The following is an 18,767-nucleotide window of genomic DNA, read 5'->3' as shown; positions in this document are numbered from 1 at the left end:
GACAGCTCATGGTATAACTTTTTCATAAATGACCTCACGGCCAAATAAAGAAATTTTGAGAACAGCACTAACAACTGGTTAGAAAATTACCAATCAACAGCAATTACTAGAAGAACACAGGATGAAGAGAACAGACTTTTATTTCTATTTTTAAATGAGATCCATGCACAGAGTTGACATCAGGTCAGGAAAAGGACAAACCCCAGAAATGGAGAGGTAGTTTGCAGCTCTTTTTAAAAAAAATCTTTTATTTGGTCCTTTTTTTCTGAAAGTGTATAATTCAATCACATCTTTTATATGCTATTAAATGTTTGTTGTAAAAAAAAAAAAGTATTACCAACTTAGAAGTTTTTTTTTAATGAGAAATCCAGTGCACACCTCCCCTCACCCAGATGTTTATGACAACCACATATGGTATCTCATGTACACTGCCATAGAAAGAGAATTATTTTACAAAAGCCCAAAGTCCATGTCTCCAGTTGCGAATTTTTCATTTCGGGTTATTTTCAAGAGTGCCTGGCAGGCATGAACATTTTCTACTTTCCTCGTTACTTATTACGTAGTCAAGGCTTATTCTTGGAATCTGGTATCTGGTGAGGCCTACATTACGGAAAGGTTTTTCCTATCCATTACTTTTGTGATATCACTCTTGTGTATTTTGATGAGCTTTGGTTTAAGGCTTTCACACATGCATATCTACTTCCTAGGGGTTCTCTTCGATATGAATTTTATAATGATTAGTAAGAGATGACCTGTGGTTGAAAAGTTTCCCACAGGTAGTACATTCATAGGGTTTCTCTCCAGTATGAATTCTCTGATGGGCGATACGTGATGAGCTCTGTCTGAAAGTTTTCCCACACGTGTTACATTTAAAGGGCTTCTCTCCAGTATGAATTCTCCGATGCTGAATAAGAGCGGAACTTTGGCCGAAAGAGATCCCACATTCCTCACATCGGTATGGTTTCTCTCCTGTGTGGATTCTCTGATGGTTGCTAAGGGATGAGTTACACCTGAATGTTTTCCCACACTCATTGCATTTGTAGGGTCTTTCTCCGGTATGCATCCTCTGATGCTGAATGAGAGCTGAACTCTGTCGGAAGGCTTTCCCACACACTTTGCATTTACACGGTTTCTCGCCAGTGTGAATTCTTTCATGAATGATAAGTGTCGAGTGGGAACTTAAGGCTTTACCACACTCATTACAGTTATAAAACTTCTCACCGGTATGAATTATCCGGTGTCTGTTAAGTCGTGAAATAGAAGTAAAACCTTTTCCACATTCGTTACATCGATAGGGCTTTTCTCCAGTGTGAATTCTTTCGTGCTGGATAAGAGATGCACTCTGACTGAAGGCTCTCCCACATTCACTGCACTTAAAAGGTTTCTCTCCCGTGTGAATCCTCTGATGATAACGAAGGGATGAGCTCGACTTAAAGGTGTTGCCGCATTCATTACATAAATAGGATTTCTTTCTGAGGTGAATTCTCTGACATCCAGGAAGGGATGTGCTGGCTGCCTTCCTACCTGGATTGTATCTATGGGGATTTTCTCCAGCGTGGATTTTTTGATGTATAAAAAGTCCAGACCTTCTGCTGAAGGATTTACCACATTCTTTACATCGATAGGATTTCTCCACAGTGTGGGTTCTTAGGTGTTTGTAAAGGGATGTACTCAGAGTGAAGGCTTTCCCACATTCTTTACATACATAGGGCTTCTCTCCAGTATGAGTTATTTGATGCTGAATGAGAGCTGAACTTTGGTTAAAGGCTTTTGAACATTCTTTGCATTTAAATAATTTCTCTCCACTATGGTTTTTCTCATGTTTGCGAAGGGATGAAGTGTTAATGAAGGTTTTTTCGCATATGCTACATTTATAGCGTTTCTCTGTGGTGTTGATTTTTGGTTGATTAAGCAAATATGGATTCTGTTTGAAGCTGTTTCCTTGTATTTCACATTTTGGTGGTGTTTTTTCTCTGGGAACCATCTGCTGCCTAACAAGGACTGACTTTGGGCTGAAGTTTTGGCCAAAATCATTATTTCTATGGCTTCTTTCTACAATGAGGATTTTTTTGTGGCTGCCTGCAACTGCCTGAAAACTTTCTTTTTTCTCCTGCTTTTTATCTAATCTCTCTTCATAAATGCAGGGTTTTTCTGATTTAAAGTCCCAGGGTCCATTTCTTCTGGATCTTCTCATTATCAGCTCCTGAAAAGAAGAATCTTGTGTCTGAGTTGACTTCGTGGTTTTGTGACTGCTCTTCCATCCTGGAGGGGGAAAAACACTAAAGCTGTTTCATGTGATACGGTATTTAGCTACATAGACTAAACGTAGAGAATAAGTAAGTATTGATGCCATTTATTTATTTATCAGAGAGAGAGAAAGAGAGAGAAAGAGAGAGAGCATGCACGCACAAGCATGGAGAGTGGCAGGCAGAGGGAGAAGCAGGGCGCCCAATGTGGGACTCGATCCCAGGACCCTGGATCATGGCCTGGGCTGAAGCCAGAACCTTAATAACCAACTGAGCCACCCAGGCATCCTAAGTATTGATGTTATTTAAATAGGGTTTTTATCTGGCCAGCTGTAAGAGGAAAACATAAAAGATTTACGCAAGAGAGAAAAAGAATCAACGGGAACTGAAGTACTAGGGTGGAGAAAAGATTAGAACAAGCCCATTTAAAGAAGGTGAGTGTCAGAGCAACCAGGGGATCATGAATTGGGAGAGGCAGTGTGGGATCAGTCCAAAGCCATCCTGGACTCTGAAATTATTTTCATGATATTTCTCTTCATTGTGTGTAATCTTCCTAATCTGTAAAGTCTTCCCTACCTTCCCTCATGCCCAATTCTTTGTATCCTTCAGATTCAATTCAAATGGAGTCCTTTCTTGAGTCTGAGTTTCTACAGTCCATTCCCCTTATTATAGCACTTAACCACAATATTTAAAATACGCATTACAGGGCACCTGGGTGGCTCAGTGGGTTAAGCCTCTGCTTTTGGCTCAGGTCATGGTCTCAGGGTCCTGGGATCAAGCCCCAAATCGGGCTCTCGGCTCAGCAGGGAGCCTGCTTCCCTTCCCCTCTCTCTCTGCCTGCCTCTCTGCCTACTTGTGATTTCTGTCAAATAAATAAATAAAATCTTAAAATAAAATAAAATACGTGTTACATACCTTTGTATTATATAATTACATTCCTACCTACATCTAAATATATTAGATTTTCCTTTTCTACCTTAAGTGTTCTTTGCAAGCAGATTATAGCATGCCCTATTCACAGATCCTCTTGACATCACCTGAATTAGACACAAAATGTTTTGTTAATTTCCCTTAATTACTTATATACTCCTAATTTGAACAATGTCAAATAAGTCTCAATTCCTTATTTATTTCTCTCTCTCTCACACACACATGCACATACACACACACGACTGAAACACCCGAGGCTGCCTTCCAGGACCCGACATTACATGAGTGATGGGAGATCACCATATGGGTGATTACAGTTGGGGCAGTTCAAAGAGGAACGAGTTATGGAGCTAATCTAGAGGTGCTGCAGGTAGGCATGAAGCCAAAACGTGCAAGCTGGGAATGGCAGCCCTGCTCATGCATCGAGCAAAAGAGATTATCCAGCAGTGTGGAAAAGAGTTGAGGATAAATGAGATGGGCATAAATATAAAAAGGTAAAAAAGGGCTAGCATGACAGAGTGATAAAACAGAACTGAACTCAGTCATTGGGAGAGGATACAACATATCAACTATTACATTTTGCCAGGGGAATGCCTGTGTGTGGCATTTCCTCCTCCACTGGAAAGAACCATTTAAAGGGCTCCCCTGCATCTCACTGTGGTGGAGATTCCTGTCGGATGTTCCCTTCCTCTCCTGTGTACCAATTTTCTCTGCTTGGTCAACATACTGTTTTCTGCTTTCTCTTTCCTACCAGGTTTACTTCTCAGTCTCCTTCCTCAATAACTTTTTCTTTTCCCTCTTTAAAATCTGGAATTTCCCCCTCCACTCTGTACACCCTCCTTGGCTCATTTTGCATGCACTCATGTCTTTATGATTTTTAAAGATTTTTAAAAATTTATTTATTTGAGAGACAGCACATGAGTGAGAGCATGAGCTGGGGGTAGGGGCAGAAAGAAAGGGAGAACCAGACTCCCCGATAAGTGAGGTGACCAATCCCAGAACCCCGGGATCATGACCTGAGCCAAAGGCAGACACTTGACCAACTGAGCCACCCAGGTGCCCCAGTGTCTTTAATATTTATTGGAAAGGAAAGAAGAGTGTTTTACTTTCTGCCCAACACCCTCCTTGTTCCTTCCCCTACCAAGTCTTGCTAACAGGTACAGCTTTAAATCAGTGTCCTGTGAATCAGCAACCGTACCATTTTCTAAAATGCGGGCCGAAGTAGGCCTGCAGGGCTAACAGGATCCAAAACTGCGCATACAACAGGTCATTCCCAGCTCCTCCCCTGAGAGAGGGAGCGCTCCATAGGCAGCCATGGAGAGTTTCAATAGACACCAGGTGACAGGGGCGAAATGATGTGTGCTGTGCAGTTGGAGCGGCCAAGGGAAAACGAGAGGATATACAGAAATGTTTGTATGTGCACAGAAGAGCTACTCCTTCTCCACGTCCGCTTTTGCTCAGTATCTCACACCTGCTCCCCTCCTCCTGCTCAGCACCCCCTCAGACCCCCTCTGGCTCCTGTCGTCAGCCACCCTCACTAAGGCAGCCATGACCTCCAGGTGGTGGAGACAAAATGCTCTGCGGTTCCCACCGAACCAACCCGTTGGCAGCAGCTCACAGTGACCCCTCATTTGCCTTGAGCGGCCCTTTTCCTAGGGTCCAATGACCCCCTGCTTTGTTCCACATTCCTCTCCCTTCCCACCAGCCTCAGCCTCCTCTGTGCACTCATGTTCCTCTGTGTGACCTTCAATCTTGGGGGTGGGGGGTCCCTCAGGGTTTAGTCCTTGGACCCCAATTCCTTTGCTCTGTACTCTTCCCATAGGCCAGCTTTGATTCCAAACATACATGCGGGGCAACACTTCTCTCCACACAGCCCATTCAAAATAGCAGCTTAGATGTCTTGACAACTCCTCAGATTCAACACGCATAAACATAACTGAATTTGTGATCACTCCTTCCAACCCGTATAACCAAACCCTTATCTCTAGAATAGCACAAGTTCTGAATCAAAACTCTAAGAGGTGTCCTAAATACCTCTCCCTCAGCCCTCAGCTAATCAATTTCTAAGACTTGTTTATTCTGCCATCTAAATGAGTCAAAAACTCCTCTGCTTCTCTCCGCCTCTACTGCTCCTATGCCCATTATAAGCCTTGACTTCAATGCCTCCTAATTTTTCCTTCTGCAGGACACCCACTTCTCTTCCCTGTGGGCCCATTTCTCTCTACCTGGCCACAAGATGCCAGAGTTCCTTGAGATCGAGCCCTAGGCTTTTTCTTGCTCTTATGGTATTCTGGATCCACTCTACAGGCTAACTCAAACTCACCCACGACTCTGGATTGATCAGGGTCTCCCAAATTCACATTTCGCACCCAGTCTGTATTTTGAGGGGAAAGACTCCAAATCTAACCAGAGACTTGACCTCTCCCCTGGGATAAGTGGGTCAACTTAATTCACCCAAAACCCAAGTTCTACCTACTCCCAAATCTGACCTCCTTGTGGTGTCAATATCTAAATGAATGAGATCACTGTCCAACCCAGAACCACAAACCAAGCCCCCTTGATAACACACCTCCTTTATCTTCATATTAAATCCATCTCCAAGCCCAGCTTTTCTTATCTCCCGAGTATCTCCGAGACAGTTCACTTCTTTCCATCTCCATCACCACCAAACTAGCCAAGCCATTCATGCCCTCATTAACTAAAAGTCTACTCTGACCAGGTACTGTTTTAGGTACTGGGGAAATGAGAACACATCAGACAAGCCAGAGATGAGAGAGATAATGAATGAATATATATACGATCATGCAGGGACAAGCATCCTGAGGGAAAATAAAGCAGGGGGAGGGGACAGAGAATGTGGAAGATGGAGGGCCATGTTTTGGATGAGCTGAATCTTTTTGAGAAAGTACCATCTGAGCAGAAACCTGGGCTACTCAAGGAAGGGTCACACAGGCTCATGGGTGTCAGGAAGAATAATCAGGGAGGGAAAAGCAAGTGTGGGAGCCATGAGGTAGGAGTCAGGCTGGCCTGATGGATTAGAGTGATTAGAGTCCTTGAATGAAGGGACGAGCAGAAGGAGGTGAAGGTGAAGAGGGAGACAGGGCCAGACCACGGAGGCTCTGGAGGCTATGCCGGGGACTCTGGATTGTGCTCCGTGTGATTGGGGAGCAATCATACAGAGCACAATTGTGTAGGGGAGTGAGATGACCTGATAAACCTCCTTTTTTTTAAAGACTTACTTATTTGTGAGAGAGAGAGAAAGCACAAGCTGGGGAGTGGCAGGCAGAGAGAGAAGCAGGCTCCCCACTGAGCAGGGAGCCCGATGCTGGGCTTGATCCCAGGACCCTGGGATCATGACCTGAACCAAAGGCAGATGTTTAACCGACTGAGCCACCCAGGCGCCCCAGATTTACCTTTTAATAGCGCATTCTTGCAGCTATAGGAACAGAGGTTGGTGGCAGGAGGGAGGTGCAGGGCCAACAAAGGTACTGCTGGGGAGAGGGGGCAGGGGACAAGGACAAGACTGACCAAACACAGTAGAGGCGCCTATGAGTACCTGCTCTCCGCTTTCACCTCTTCAGAGATTCATTCTTTAAACCCCCGCCTGTTGGGCTGCTGGGCTGCTAAGGGCAGCACCTTTGTGCAAGTTAGAAAAAGAGGCCCCACCCTCTGTGTGGGGCAGCCCCCAGGGACCCCTCCGCTGACCACGCGGCAGGGGTTCAGTCCCCCCACCAGGCTTCTTGTGCTGAGATGACAAAGGAGGAGAAAATGACAGGAAAGAAAAGCACATTTTCACTGGAAGATAATGGTTTACCCAGATCATCCCCACATTTTTAAATTTTAGATTTCAGGACTATTTCCGCATTCGGGCATAGAGCTAACTCATGATGTAGCGGCTGGTTTAATGGCCTCATTACAACTCTTCCGGCAAAGCCCCCCCCGCAGGTGTGCTCCCTTCTCAGCAAGAGACTCAGAGGAGACACACACCCCTCCTGCCAGAGCCTTCCACCTCTCACTTCAAACATCCCCCCATGACCCTTTGTTTTTCTGTTTTTCCTATTTGCGAATAGTTTTGAAATTTAAAAAGAAAAAAAAAAAGGAAACTCAGAGGCCGCTAGAGGTGCTACGAGTCCATGCCTGAGCACAGGCTTTTCTGTCACCGGCTATGGGAGGGGCAGGTTTCAGGTCTGGTCCAGAGTTAACCACCTGAGCTATTTCCAGAACACCCCATCCTTCACCTGCACTCACGGGGAAGTGACCTGCACTCCGGAGGGAAGCCGTTCCAAGGCCCCATTAGTCCGGGCAGATGGAGACCCGCCAGAGGTGCTGGACAGACAGACACATGCAGGTACTACTGGGGCACCCTGGGGTGACTGCCATCTCTGCGGAAGGAGAGGAGGTGCATCCTGTCCAGGGACGTGCACATACTGCTTGGCTGTGCTGTCCTTGCTTCCTCTCAAAGCCCACCCGTGGTCCACCCTCAGGGACATGTCCCTGATGCCGAGGAGGAGGCTGCTGAGGACTCCAGCCCCGTTGCCCGGGGGCCACAGTGCCTCTTGGCACAGCTCTGGACTCTGGAACTCCGGACACATTTTCTATTCCCCTGACTCGCTTCACTTGGAGAGATGCATTCCTGATGGGAGGCTCCCGAGGCACGGGGAAAGGGATAGAGCCTTCCTTCTCTTCCTCAGATCTTTCCTGACAGACTTGGCCCAGACGCCACCCTGCTGACCCTCGGCTGATTTACGGACTCCTGCCTGCTGTGGGCACTTGATGGCGGCCTCTACCCACTTCCCAAACCTCGTGTTTTCTCCCAAACCAGAGTAAGATAGACAGACATACAGACATGGGTGGTTCCCACAGCAGAAACCTCAGAGTATGGTGGGAAGAAGGCTCCCTTGGCCTGGGGGCTTGGGGAGGGAGAGCGCCTGGCCTGCAGCTCCTCTGCGGGACCCACGGATTGAGAGGCCATCACTGATGCATCTGGACCCGACAACAACGGGGAGGAGCCCTCACTTCCACGTCAACAGGCCCCCCTTGGCCTGCAGGCTGCTCTCAGCAGTGTACACCTGGGGCCCTGGTCAGACTACTTTCCAGTCCCCAGGCACCTGGCCTGGCTCTCAGACACAGACCAGATCCTGTGTCCAGGCTCCTCCCGCTGGGTGGGATCTGGTCCCTGCGGCACTCTCCTGGCTCCCGGCGGCACCCACTGGCTTCCTTTCTCTGGACTCAGGCAGCCCTTTCCTGTGGCTGGACTCAGCTCCACATCCTCGGGAAGCCTCTGCCCACACCACCCCTTCCGCTGCGCACCCTCAAACACTCTGCAGCCATTGTATGGGGTCATTCTTTCCTAACCCACCTTGTAAATGGTGAGGTTTCCTGGGATTCTGTCCTCTGCTCTGGGCCCTCACCTGGTTAGCTCAAGGTGTCAGATAAATAAATAACCTAGAAACATCTTGCCTACCTTACTGCAAGTGTCTCCGGGAAGATTCCCTATTAGCTTTTCCCTCACTTTCAATCTACCCCCCACCACGCTCCAAAGTGACCATTCTTATTAAACTCAAATTACATAAGGATTTCATCAATCTATTCTCTATGAAATGTTAAGATTACATACAACTAAAGCCCTCTTTCGTCCTGCCCCTTCTCAATCCCATTCCATATGGAGCTCCTGGCACCAGCTCAGGTGTGTCCCCCCAGCCTCTGTCTGCACTTCTGCACACATTACAAATACACACATAGCCACGTCATCACTCTTCAGCATCAACAGCGATACATCAGTAGCTGCCCCCCGGCCCCTGCCAGTTCTGTCCACACCAGCCACTCTTGTCTCTGACAGTGGCCCTCAATGCCAGAATAGGGGCTTGCTCCAGAGGACATTAACACTCTTTCACATTTAAGCCAATTTTTCTAAAATACCCAGAACTCCAGTCTTCTGCTGAAAATCCTTCATTTCCATGGGATGGTCCCATGCAGAAGACTCTTGTCAAAGCCCAGTGTAATGCGGCTTTGCTAGCTTTCAGACACCCTTTCCTTCCTCGGCTCTTTCTCTCCTATACCGAGCCTTGGTCAGATGGATTCTCTGCCATTCCTTAAATACACTATTCACTGACTGAATCCCCGAGGTGCAGCGATCCTGTGAAAACGGAACGAATAAGAAGAGCTCTCCAGAGATTCATTTGGGAAGTGATTACCAAGAGAGTAAGAGGAAGCTCATGTCTGGGGCCTAAGCATCCCCCCTCTGCCACTTGTGGGGGACAGAGGCCCCGGAGAAACCTTCCTGATCGACATCTCCGAGCCACACTGTCCACTTACCCCCCCAGACTGTTGCCCGCACCCACCCCCCGCCGCTCGGTCCCACCCACTCACCTAGAGAGGGGCCTCCAGGACTTTCTTTCTCTACCTTCCAGGGATCTTCTCCTTGCTGCAACAGGGAGATCACTCTTGGTTTGGAAAACAGGAGTCCTGCTCAGAGACAAGAAAAAGAAAAGAGAAAGATAAGACTTGGTTTTCTTTAGACTCAAAGACGCATCATGGATCTGAGTGGAAAACGCATGGGATGGTACAAAGAGCTCTGGTGGGGTGTTCCAGCCGTGGCCCTGCGACGTGAGGAGTGTGTGAGGGGGAAGGCAAGGGGCCTGTAGGGTGTGGCCGTGTGGGAAGTAGCTGCAGGTTAGAGACACTGGATTCACAGGCAGCTCTGGTTACTAGAGTACCCACGGCTTTCCACGTTAGAGGGAACATGTTAGATTTACAGACTAAATGTTTGTAAACAGGTACCCACACCAAGTGCCCTGTTTAAAATGAGAAAGCACCATCTGACTCCCCTTCAAAGATGGATTATACACATTCATCAGGCTGGAAGGGAGAATTGGGAAAGGCTGGTGGCAGGGTAATGAAGATGGTTGAGGGATGCTTTCTGCTGTGAGCTGAGCAAACAAATCACAGAAAATCAGTGCTGGAAAATGTTGCCTGAACTATGAGGGAATTTCCAACACACAAGTATGCCAACTGTCGATGTGTGGGACAAATCCATGCCTATAGGGGGAAAGCTTTAAATACTTATTTATTTACAATGTGCATAATCCCAAGGCCAAATTCAGCTGAAAGTTCCTGATGCCCCACGGCTTTTATGCAGGGAAGCCGGTGCTGACTTATGGTACTGTCTGACTTTTTCATCTACAGGGAAAATTCCCTTACCCAGTGAGACCAGGTTACTGTAGTTCTCCAGCATCACTTCCTGGTACACGTTTCTCTGAGAAGGACCCAGCTTCCTCCACTCATCCCGTGTAAAGAGCACAGCCACATCCTCGAAGGTCACCGACACCTGTAATAACAAGCCATCCCAGCTCACCCAGGACCTCCCATCGCACAGGGTAAAAGTGGTGGCAGTTGCTGGAGAGGATGGGCTGCCATGAAAGGCTTTGGGTGTTATTCTCGTTTCTGAAGGTTTCAGGTCATTTGTTTAGTGGACATTGGCCAGTGACAACTAAACAGCACGAAGTCTTACCCAGACCTTGTATTAACTACCATAAGGAGATGTGGGCAGGAATTAAGACCATTGGTAAGAGTATTAGAATTAAAAAAACCATTGGTAGGTGTGTTAATTAGAAAAATCTTTCTGATGACAATTTGACAATACATATTTAAAGCTTTAAAATGTGCATATTTTGGGGTGCCTGGGTGGCTCAGTGGGTTAAGCCTCTGTCCTCAGCTCAGGTCATGATCTCAGGGTCCTGGGATGGAACCCTGCATCGGGCTCTCTGCTCAGCAGGGAGCCTGCCCCCCACCCCTGCCTGCTGCTCTGCCTACTTGTGATCTTTCGCTCTGTCAAATAAATAATAAAATCTTTTTTTTTAAAAAGTGCATCTTTTACTTTATCAGTTACTATATTTGTATCATAACAAAGAGTGCACAAAAACGCAAATTCAAGGGAATTTATGATGGTTTTAGTGATCAGAAAACAACGAAAACAGAAAACAATGTAAAATCACTGATGCAGGCTAGGTTAGCTAGCTTAAGGCACTCTCTGTGTGCTTAAGGAATTAAAATAGCTATCATTTAGGGGCGCCTGGGTGCCTCAGTGGGTTAAGCCTCTGCCTTTGGCTCAGGTGATGATCTCAAGGTCCTGGGATCAAATTCTGCATTGGGCTCTCTGCTTGTCGGGGAGCCTGCGTCCTCCCCTCACTCTGCCTACCTCTCTGCGTACTTGTGATCTCTCTCTCTCTGTCAAATAAATAAAAATAAAATCTTTTAAAAAATAGCTATCATTAAAACCAAAAGACAACTGACAGAATGCGAGAAGATATTTGCAAACGACATATCAGATAAAGGGCTAGTGTCCAAAGTCTATAAAGAACTTAGCAAACTCAACACCCAAAGAACAAATAATCCAATCAAGAAATGGGCAGAAGACATGAACAGACATTTCTGCAAAGAAGACATCCAGATGGCCAACAGACACATGAAAAAGTGCTCCACATCACTCGGCATCAGGGAAATACAAATCAAAACCACAATGAGATACCACCTCACACCAGTCAGAATGGCTAAAATTAACAAGTCAGAAAATGACAGATGCTGGTGAGGATTCGGAGAAAGGCGAACCCTCCTACACTGTTGGTGGGAATGCAAGCTGGTGCAACCACTCTGGAAAACAGCATGGAGGTTCCTCAAAAAGTTGAAAATAGAGCTACCCTACAACCCAGCAATTGCACTACTGGGTATTTACCCTAAAGATACAAACGTAGTGATCCGAAGGGGCATGTGCACCCGAATGTTTATAGCAGCAATGTCCACAATAGCCAAACTATGGAAAGAACCTAGATGTTCATCAACAGATGAATGGATAAAGAAGATGTGATATATATATATATAGGAATACTATGCAGCCATCAAAAGAAATGAAATCTTGCCATTTGTGACGACGTGGATGGAACTAGAGGGTATCATGCTTAGTGAAATAAGTCAATTGGAGAAAGGCAACTATCATATGATCTCCCTGATATGAGGAAGTGGAGATGCAATGTGGGGGATTAGGAGGGTAGGAGAAGAATAAATGAAACAAGATGGGATTGGGAGGGAGACAAACCTTAAGTGACTCTTAATCTCACAAAACAAACTGAGGGTTGCTGGGGGGATGGGGGTCGGGAGAGGGGGTGGGGTTATGGACATTGGGGAGGGTATGTGCTATGGTGAGTGCTATGAAGTGTGTAAACCTGGCGATTCACAGACCTGTACCCCTGGGGATAAAAATATATTATATGTTTATAAAAAAATATAAAAAAATAGCTATCATTTATTGAATGCTTTCTTCGGACCAACTGCTGTTTCTAGAGGTTTTTACTTACTGTTACTATAAATATGTATCTTTACAACAATCCTATAAAATAGGTACTATTACTGCCCCCAATTTACACAAGAAGAAACAAAGAGAAATCAGTCCAAGTCAAACAGATGGTGTACCAGAGACCCTATGTGTGTCTCCAGTCTATACTACAATACTCCTTTACTTCTGACCCCAGACATGTGGGGTTTTCACATACCAAGTGGCTGTGTGACACCAGCTAGGTGTCCTACAATTGACCTCAATTCTCATGTCACTGACCTGGAGAGATGGTCGGATCCCACAGATTAAGGGCTCAGTCCCACAGGACCGCTCCAACTTCAGATGCCAATTTCAAGTCCAGACTGTTACCTATGCTTCCGACCAACTGGCTATGAGTCGGGGAGGTTTCTACAACCCCTACCCTTGGGTTTAATTAACTTGCTAAAGTGGTAAATGCAGGAAAAGCACCACAATGCAGGAAAGCATTTACTTACTAGGTTATTGGTTAATTACAGAAGGAGAGAATGCAGGGACAGCCAGATGGAAGCGATGCATATGGCAGGCTATATGGGAAGGGACATGGAGCTTCTGTGCTCTTTTGGGATGCACCACTTTCCCCATCTACAAGTGTTCACCAACCCAGAAGCTCTCTGAACCCTGTTGTTTTGGTTTTTTTCCCAAGACTTCATGACACAAGCACAATGGATTAAATCACTGACCACTGTGTAGGCATGACTGGTCCTTGGGTTGTGGGGGAGAGGGCCCAAAGGTCCAACCCCTCTAATCCAGATAGGTTCTCCTGCCAACCAGCTCAGATCCTTAGGGATTTTCTAAAAGTCATCTCATTCATGGCAAATCCGGCTTGGTTGAAATGGATTGTTATGAATAGCAACACACACCCATGTCACCCTTAACGCTCTTAAGTTTCTTCAAGAACAAAACCCCAATATTATGAATCACTCAGCTTCCAAAACCCTCATAATTTCCTCTGTGCTAGGGACAGTGGTGAAAACCAAATATGTATTTCCTATTATAAATCACAGTGTTGCAGCTGGTCGGGGGTAGAGGTAGAATTTCAGTATGGAGGAGGCCCAAGACTCCATTCGTAACCACTCAGCAAAACTGCCTCTCAATGCCTACCTCCTGGCATTAAGAAATGAATGAGATCATCTATACTATGGAGACAGGTAGCAGTGACAGCTGTGCAATGATGTGAAGGTACTTAATGCCACTGAGTTCAACGCCCTGAAATGGTTAAAGCTGTGAATGTACATCATGCTTATTTTACCACCCGAGAAAAGTTAAAATGGTAAAATAAATGCGTACGTATGTGACTATTAATACACATATAAATAAAAAACAAAGATAAAAAGAATATGAGTCTGATGGACATATACCAAAGCGGGACTGTGACTATCTCTAGATACTGGGGTAAGAGAGCTTTCACTTTCTTCTTTATGTAGTTTTTTAAAAAAAAATATTTTATTTATTTGACAGACAGAGATCACAAGTACGCAGAGAGGCAGGCAGAGAGAGAGGGGAAGCAAGCTCCCTGCTGAGCAGAGAGCCCGATGCAGGGACCCAGAACCCTGGGATCGTGACCCGAGCCAAAGGCAGAGGCTTACCGACTGAGCCACCCAGGCGCCCCTATAGATATTTTTTAAGCTCTGAATTTCTTTTCTTTCTTTTTTTTTTTTTTTAAAGATTTTACTTATTTATTTGACACAGAGAGAGGCTATAAGAGAGGGAATAGAAGCAGAGGAAGTGGGAGAGGGAGAAGCAGGGCTCATGCCAAGCAGGGAGCCCTACGCTCCCTGGACCCTAGAATCATGACCTGAGCCAAAGACAGATGCTTAACGACTGACCCACCCAGGTGCCCTGATGCTCTGAATTTTAAACATAAGCAGGTCATACATGTATAACAAAGTAAATTACTCGCACATGAGGGGGAATGAAAGAAATAATCTTAGCCCTCAAAATAACATAATTCAACTGGCAGACAAGGTAAACATATGAAATAATTTGATCAATGAAAGAAAAATGTGTAGGTGGACAGGACCATATACCATCTCCCAGTTCAATCCGTACTTTATTTTATTATAAAGGTTCTATTTATTTATTTGACAGAAAGAGAGGAAGAGTACAAGTGGGGGGGGGGGCAGCAGGGAGACAGAGAAGCAGGCTCCCACTGAGTAGGACTCTGGGATCATGACCTGAGCTGAAGGCAGACTCTTAACACACTGAGTCATCCAGGTGCCCATCAATCCTCATTTTAGAGATAAGGACCAGAAGGTTCAGGACAGTCAAGACCCTGGGCCACATACCTTATTGGTGTCAAAGGCAGGACAATAATTAAAGTTTTCTGTTAAGCCGGCACTTGGTATACTCTCTTTCTGGTCTTAAACGCCCATCACTGGGCTTTACCTGCAAGCCCATGCAGTAGGGACACATGGGAGCAGGTGAGATTAGGGAGAATGCCACACGCATTTACTCCCCTGCAGGGATGGAGAAGATTCTGGGCAAGAGAGCAATGTGGCTCTGTGGGAACAGGAGGGGAAAGCTTTAGAAATATGCACTGGCCGGTCCCAGCCCGAAGATCAACCACCACCGTGTTTCAAGGGCCCCAAGACAACACAACAGCAGAGAAGAGCTCTGGGAACATGGGGGCTGGGGCTGCCCTGGGTTCCAAAAGAGGCACCAGGGGAATGGCTGCACAGTGCTGAGCCTGGACCCAGAGGCCAGACACTGGGGTTTGAATTTAGGTTACTGGATGTCTCTGAGCCTCAGTTTGATAGTGTGAAACATGGGGATAATCATTGCTGTGCTGGCATGAGAGTGAGAACAAAGGCCACACCCTCAGGCAGACCCCAGCAACATTAACTGTGATTGTCAAATGTAGCTGATCAGTGAAAGGACAAGTCCCAGGAACATGGTCCAGCAGGTCCCATCTGTCAGCGTGAGTGGTATCATCACTTCAGTAACACCATCTGGCTTCCACAACCACCCCTTGTTGGGCGTCTGCTAGTGCCCAGCCCTGATCCAAACACTTCCCATGCACTGACTTGCATGACCCTCTCACCTGCCCCATGAGGTCCGCATGCTTGTTATTTCCATTGTCCAGGCAAGGAAATGGGCACATCTGTCCAGGGCCCACAAACAGTAACCAAGGAGATGGGTTCAAGCCCAGCAGCCTGGGTTCAAGGCCTGCTTCCTACCCACCGGAGACCCTGTCTCTCCACTCCTGATATCCTGTACACCCTCGGTGCTCCCTCCAGCTGTGTCCCCTCGAACACGGCTATTCCTTGTTCAGGCACTGGCTCACCTGGACCGGGTCCCTCCCCTGTTTCCAACAACGGAAGGATGAAAATAGCAGGTCCAGAACAGTTTTCAAGAGTACAGAAATAAGGAACGTAATCCACAAAGGAGAAAAAACCGACAATGATGAGTTGGAGTAGCCTAGGGAGGGTATCCTAAAGAAAAACCAAGGGCAGGGAGGGAGACCAGGGCAAGCCAAGGAAGCGGGTTCAGAAAGGAGCTGCCAAGTATATGTGTGTGTGTGTGTGTGTGTGTGTGTGCGCGCACGCGTGTTCTGTCCCCACGTGGCATCTCACCTGTCAAGTTAGTAACCATACACTGAATTGAGATTAATGAATAAAAAGAAATGTCTGTTAGGAAAAGAAAAGGGAAACACTAGACACGGATTGTCAGGGAGGAGGCAAACATTCCCTACAGAATCCACCCTCCCCTGGGTGGACTGACTCTTGAAGGAGGAAAGGGCTTGGGCTCCAGGTCCTGCAGAAGACTGCATGCAGCAGAGAACTTCAGTTTGAGAAGTTAAAAAAAAAAAAAAATCTGTCTCTAAGACCAAAGATGTCAATGAACTCACTTGAGATGTTGCTTCCCTCGGTCCAATAGCCATATCTTCTTTCTGGGCTCTTCCCTGAGGATGGGTGGAGTCTCCAGAAGACAAATCTGAAAGAGGAAAAAGGGAGCCAGGACGGAGAAGCCCCTTCTGGTTTCCGCCCCTGAGAATCACCAGCTCTGAAATCCTTCCACCACCTGAGACTGAGGCCACGTGCCCTCGGAGAGGGAAGTCAGAAGGAGCTGGAGCTGGACAGGCCCAGAGACAAGGGCCAGCCCACAGTGGGCCGGGGCCCAACTCTTTCTCCTGTGGCTCAGAGAAAAAAGACCTAGGACTCCAGCTTCAGTAGCAGCAACAACTTACTGAACCTGCCCCAGGGGCCAGGCACGGCTCACATCGTTCGGTTCCCCAGCATAGCTGCCATTGTCCACGCCTATTTTACAGATCAGGAAAGTGAGTGCAGAGTGGGAGCCACTTGCCCCAGTGCACACAGCCAGTGAGGGTGCTCCTCCGTACCGCGCGTCTCCACAGCACCGGCTCTAACCTCACCGCCCCTAACCTCACCGCCCGCAGGGGAGGGGACAACTCCTCTCCACCTCAAGCTGCACCCGCCCCCAACTCCTCCCCCTCCTGTCAAGGAATCTCCTTCCAGGTTTTTAGAGAAAAGTGCTTGGGAAACGGACGACAGCAGTTTTCCGACGGCGGCCGGAGGGCTGCCGTCTGGGGGAGCAGGCACAGAGACCGAAAACTTGGGTTCCAGTCCAGATTCCGCGGTAGGGGGGTGGGGAGCCGGCAACTCACTTCTATCGGAAAACACATCTCTGCGCCTGCAGCCCGGGAAGGCAGTGGCGCCGGGGAGGGGGTGGAAACACAGTTTCTCACGTTCACTGGCAGCCGGGAGCAAATCCAAACGCCAGCAAATCCAAGCGCCGGGCACGAGTCCGGAGGGAGTAGGAGTGTGACCAGGGCCTGGGCCGGTGGGGACAGGTGCCCGACCTGCCGCGGTCAGCGGCGCGTCCGCGAGACAGCTGGTGCGGGCCAGGCGGGCACATCGGGGGTGCGGGCCCTTGACCCCCCTGCCTGCGCCCACAAAGCCCCCACTCGCGCCTCTCGGGCCTGTGCCCCGCGCCCCGGCGCCGCATCCTCCCGAGGCCCCGGTCCTCCGTCCGTCCCGCATTCGGCCGACCTTCTGCAGCTCACCTCTCCCAGGCCTCGGGGTTTCGGGGACTGCGCCTCCCCAGCCGTGCTCCGCCGGCGGAGGCTCCGGCACTACCCCAGCGAACAGCAGCCCGGGGTCGCGAGTCCTTCCCGGGCAATGCCCGGGCCGACTTCAAGTCCCTGAACCGCCCGCTCCGGCAGCAGTAGACCGGCGTCCCGCGCAGGTCCGGGGAGGCGGGACGGCAAGCGGGGGAGGACGGCCGCAAAGCCTCTGGTGAATGTAGTCCACGCGGGAGCCAAGCATTCTGGGAACTGTAGTTCCCAGCCGTAGCCTGAGAGGCGGGGCCTTGGCGCGCCTGTCACTTGCCCAGCTCCCCCTTACGGGCTCCGCGTCGCACCCTTTGGGCTACCCGGCGCGTGGCTCCAGGTTCCTCAGGAAGGAGGTGGAGGTTTGCTGAGGACGGTGTGTCATTTAGCTGTGCATTTCCATAAGTGACAGTAAGGCAAGTAGACAGCTGCGGAGAGCAAACCTATTTCCCCTCCCGTGATTGAATCAAAGTGTAGCGATCACCTGCTCTGTTCCAAACACTATTACAAGTGGTTGAAAGTATGTCAGTGAACTAAACGAAGTTCATTGCTCTTGGTTAACTGTTTTGTTTTGTTTTTGTTTGGTCAGGGGGCGGTAGAGAGAAGACAATAAGTTACGAATGTAATCAGAGTTTAGAAGGTTAAGTGTTAGGGGGAAAAGTGAAAGAGCATGTTCGGGAGTATTTAGGGTAGATATGGAGGCAGTTTGTAGCAAGAAATAGGGTCCCAGATCCCTAAACCCGTGTTAGTATGGCAGGAAACGAAATCTCGCTAAGATAAAGTATCCTTCCATGAATTTTTGTTCAAGTGTTTTGGCTATCATCAACCCACATGAATAGTTATCATTATGCCAACTTGTAAATAAAAATGCTGAGGTTTTGGATTCATTGAATGTACAAATTACTTGGGAGAATTGATAGCTTCACAATACTGATTCTCATAATCCTTACTATGGTATTGTCACCATACACACAGGCATCAGGCAATTAACCAGCCTGAGTCTCTTGGTTGGAGCAAAATTACCTGGTGATAAGTGAGGGGATGAGGAGGTAATTGTCAAAGCATTGTCTCCCCATGGGGTAGTGCAGGAATCTTTTATTCAGGGTGCTAGGGGGCAGGGGTAAGGAGCTGGGTACATTAGGGAACTTACACATAT

The 18,767-nt window shown here is 47.8% G+C and overlaps 1 protein-coding gene across 1 annotated transcript; it reads right to left on the bottom strand.

Annotated features, from left to right (window-relative positions):
- Positions 1-121: 121 nt before the first annotated feature.
- LOC116585932 (zinc finger protein 354A) lies at positions 122-17,778 on the bottom strand. The gene is made up of 4 exons (XM_032335343.1): positions 16,391-17,778; positions 10,377-10,503; positions 9,546-9,641; positions 122-2,262 (listed from the first exon to the last, which is right to left on the bottom strand). Exons 1-4 carry the CDS (start codon positions 16,421-16,423, stop codon positions 704-706), a joined length of 1,815 nt encoding a protein of 604 aa, XP_032191234.1. The 5' UTR covers positions 16,424-17,778; the 3' UTR covers positions 122-703.
- Positions 17,779-18,767: the final 989 nt, after the last annotated feature.

The sequence above is a fragment of the Mustela erminea genome, chromosome 3, assembly GCF_009829155.1.
Source record: "Mustela erminea isolate mMusErm1 chromosome 3, mMusErm1.Pri, whole genome shotgun sequence".
NCBI classification, from domain to species: Eukaryota; Metazoa; Chordata; class Mammalia; order Carnivora; family Mustelidae; genus Mustela; species Mustela erminea.
Note: the sequence above shows the minus strand (reverse complement) of the source record. Positions and strands in the feature narration are given on the sequence as shown.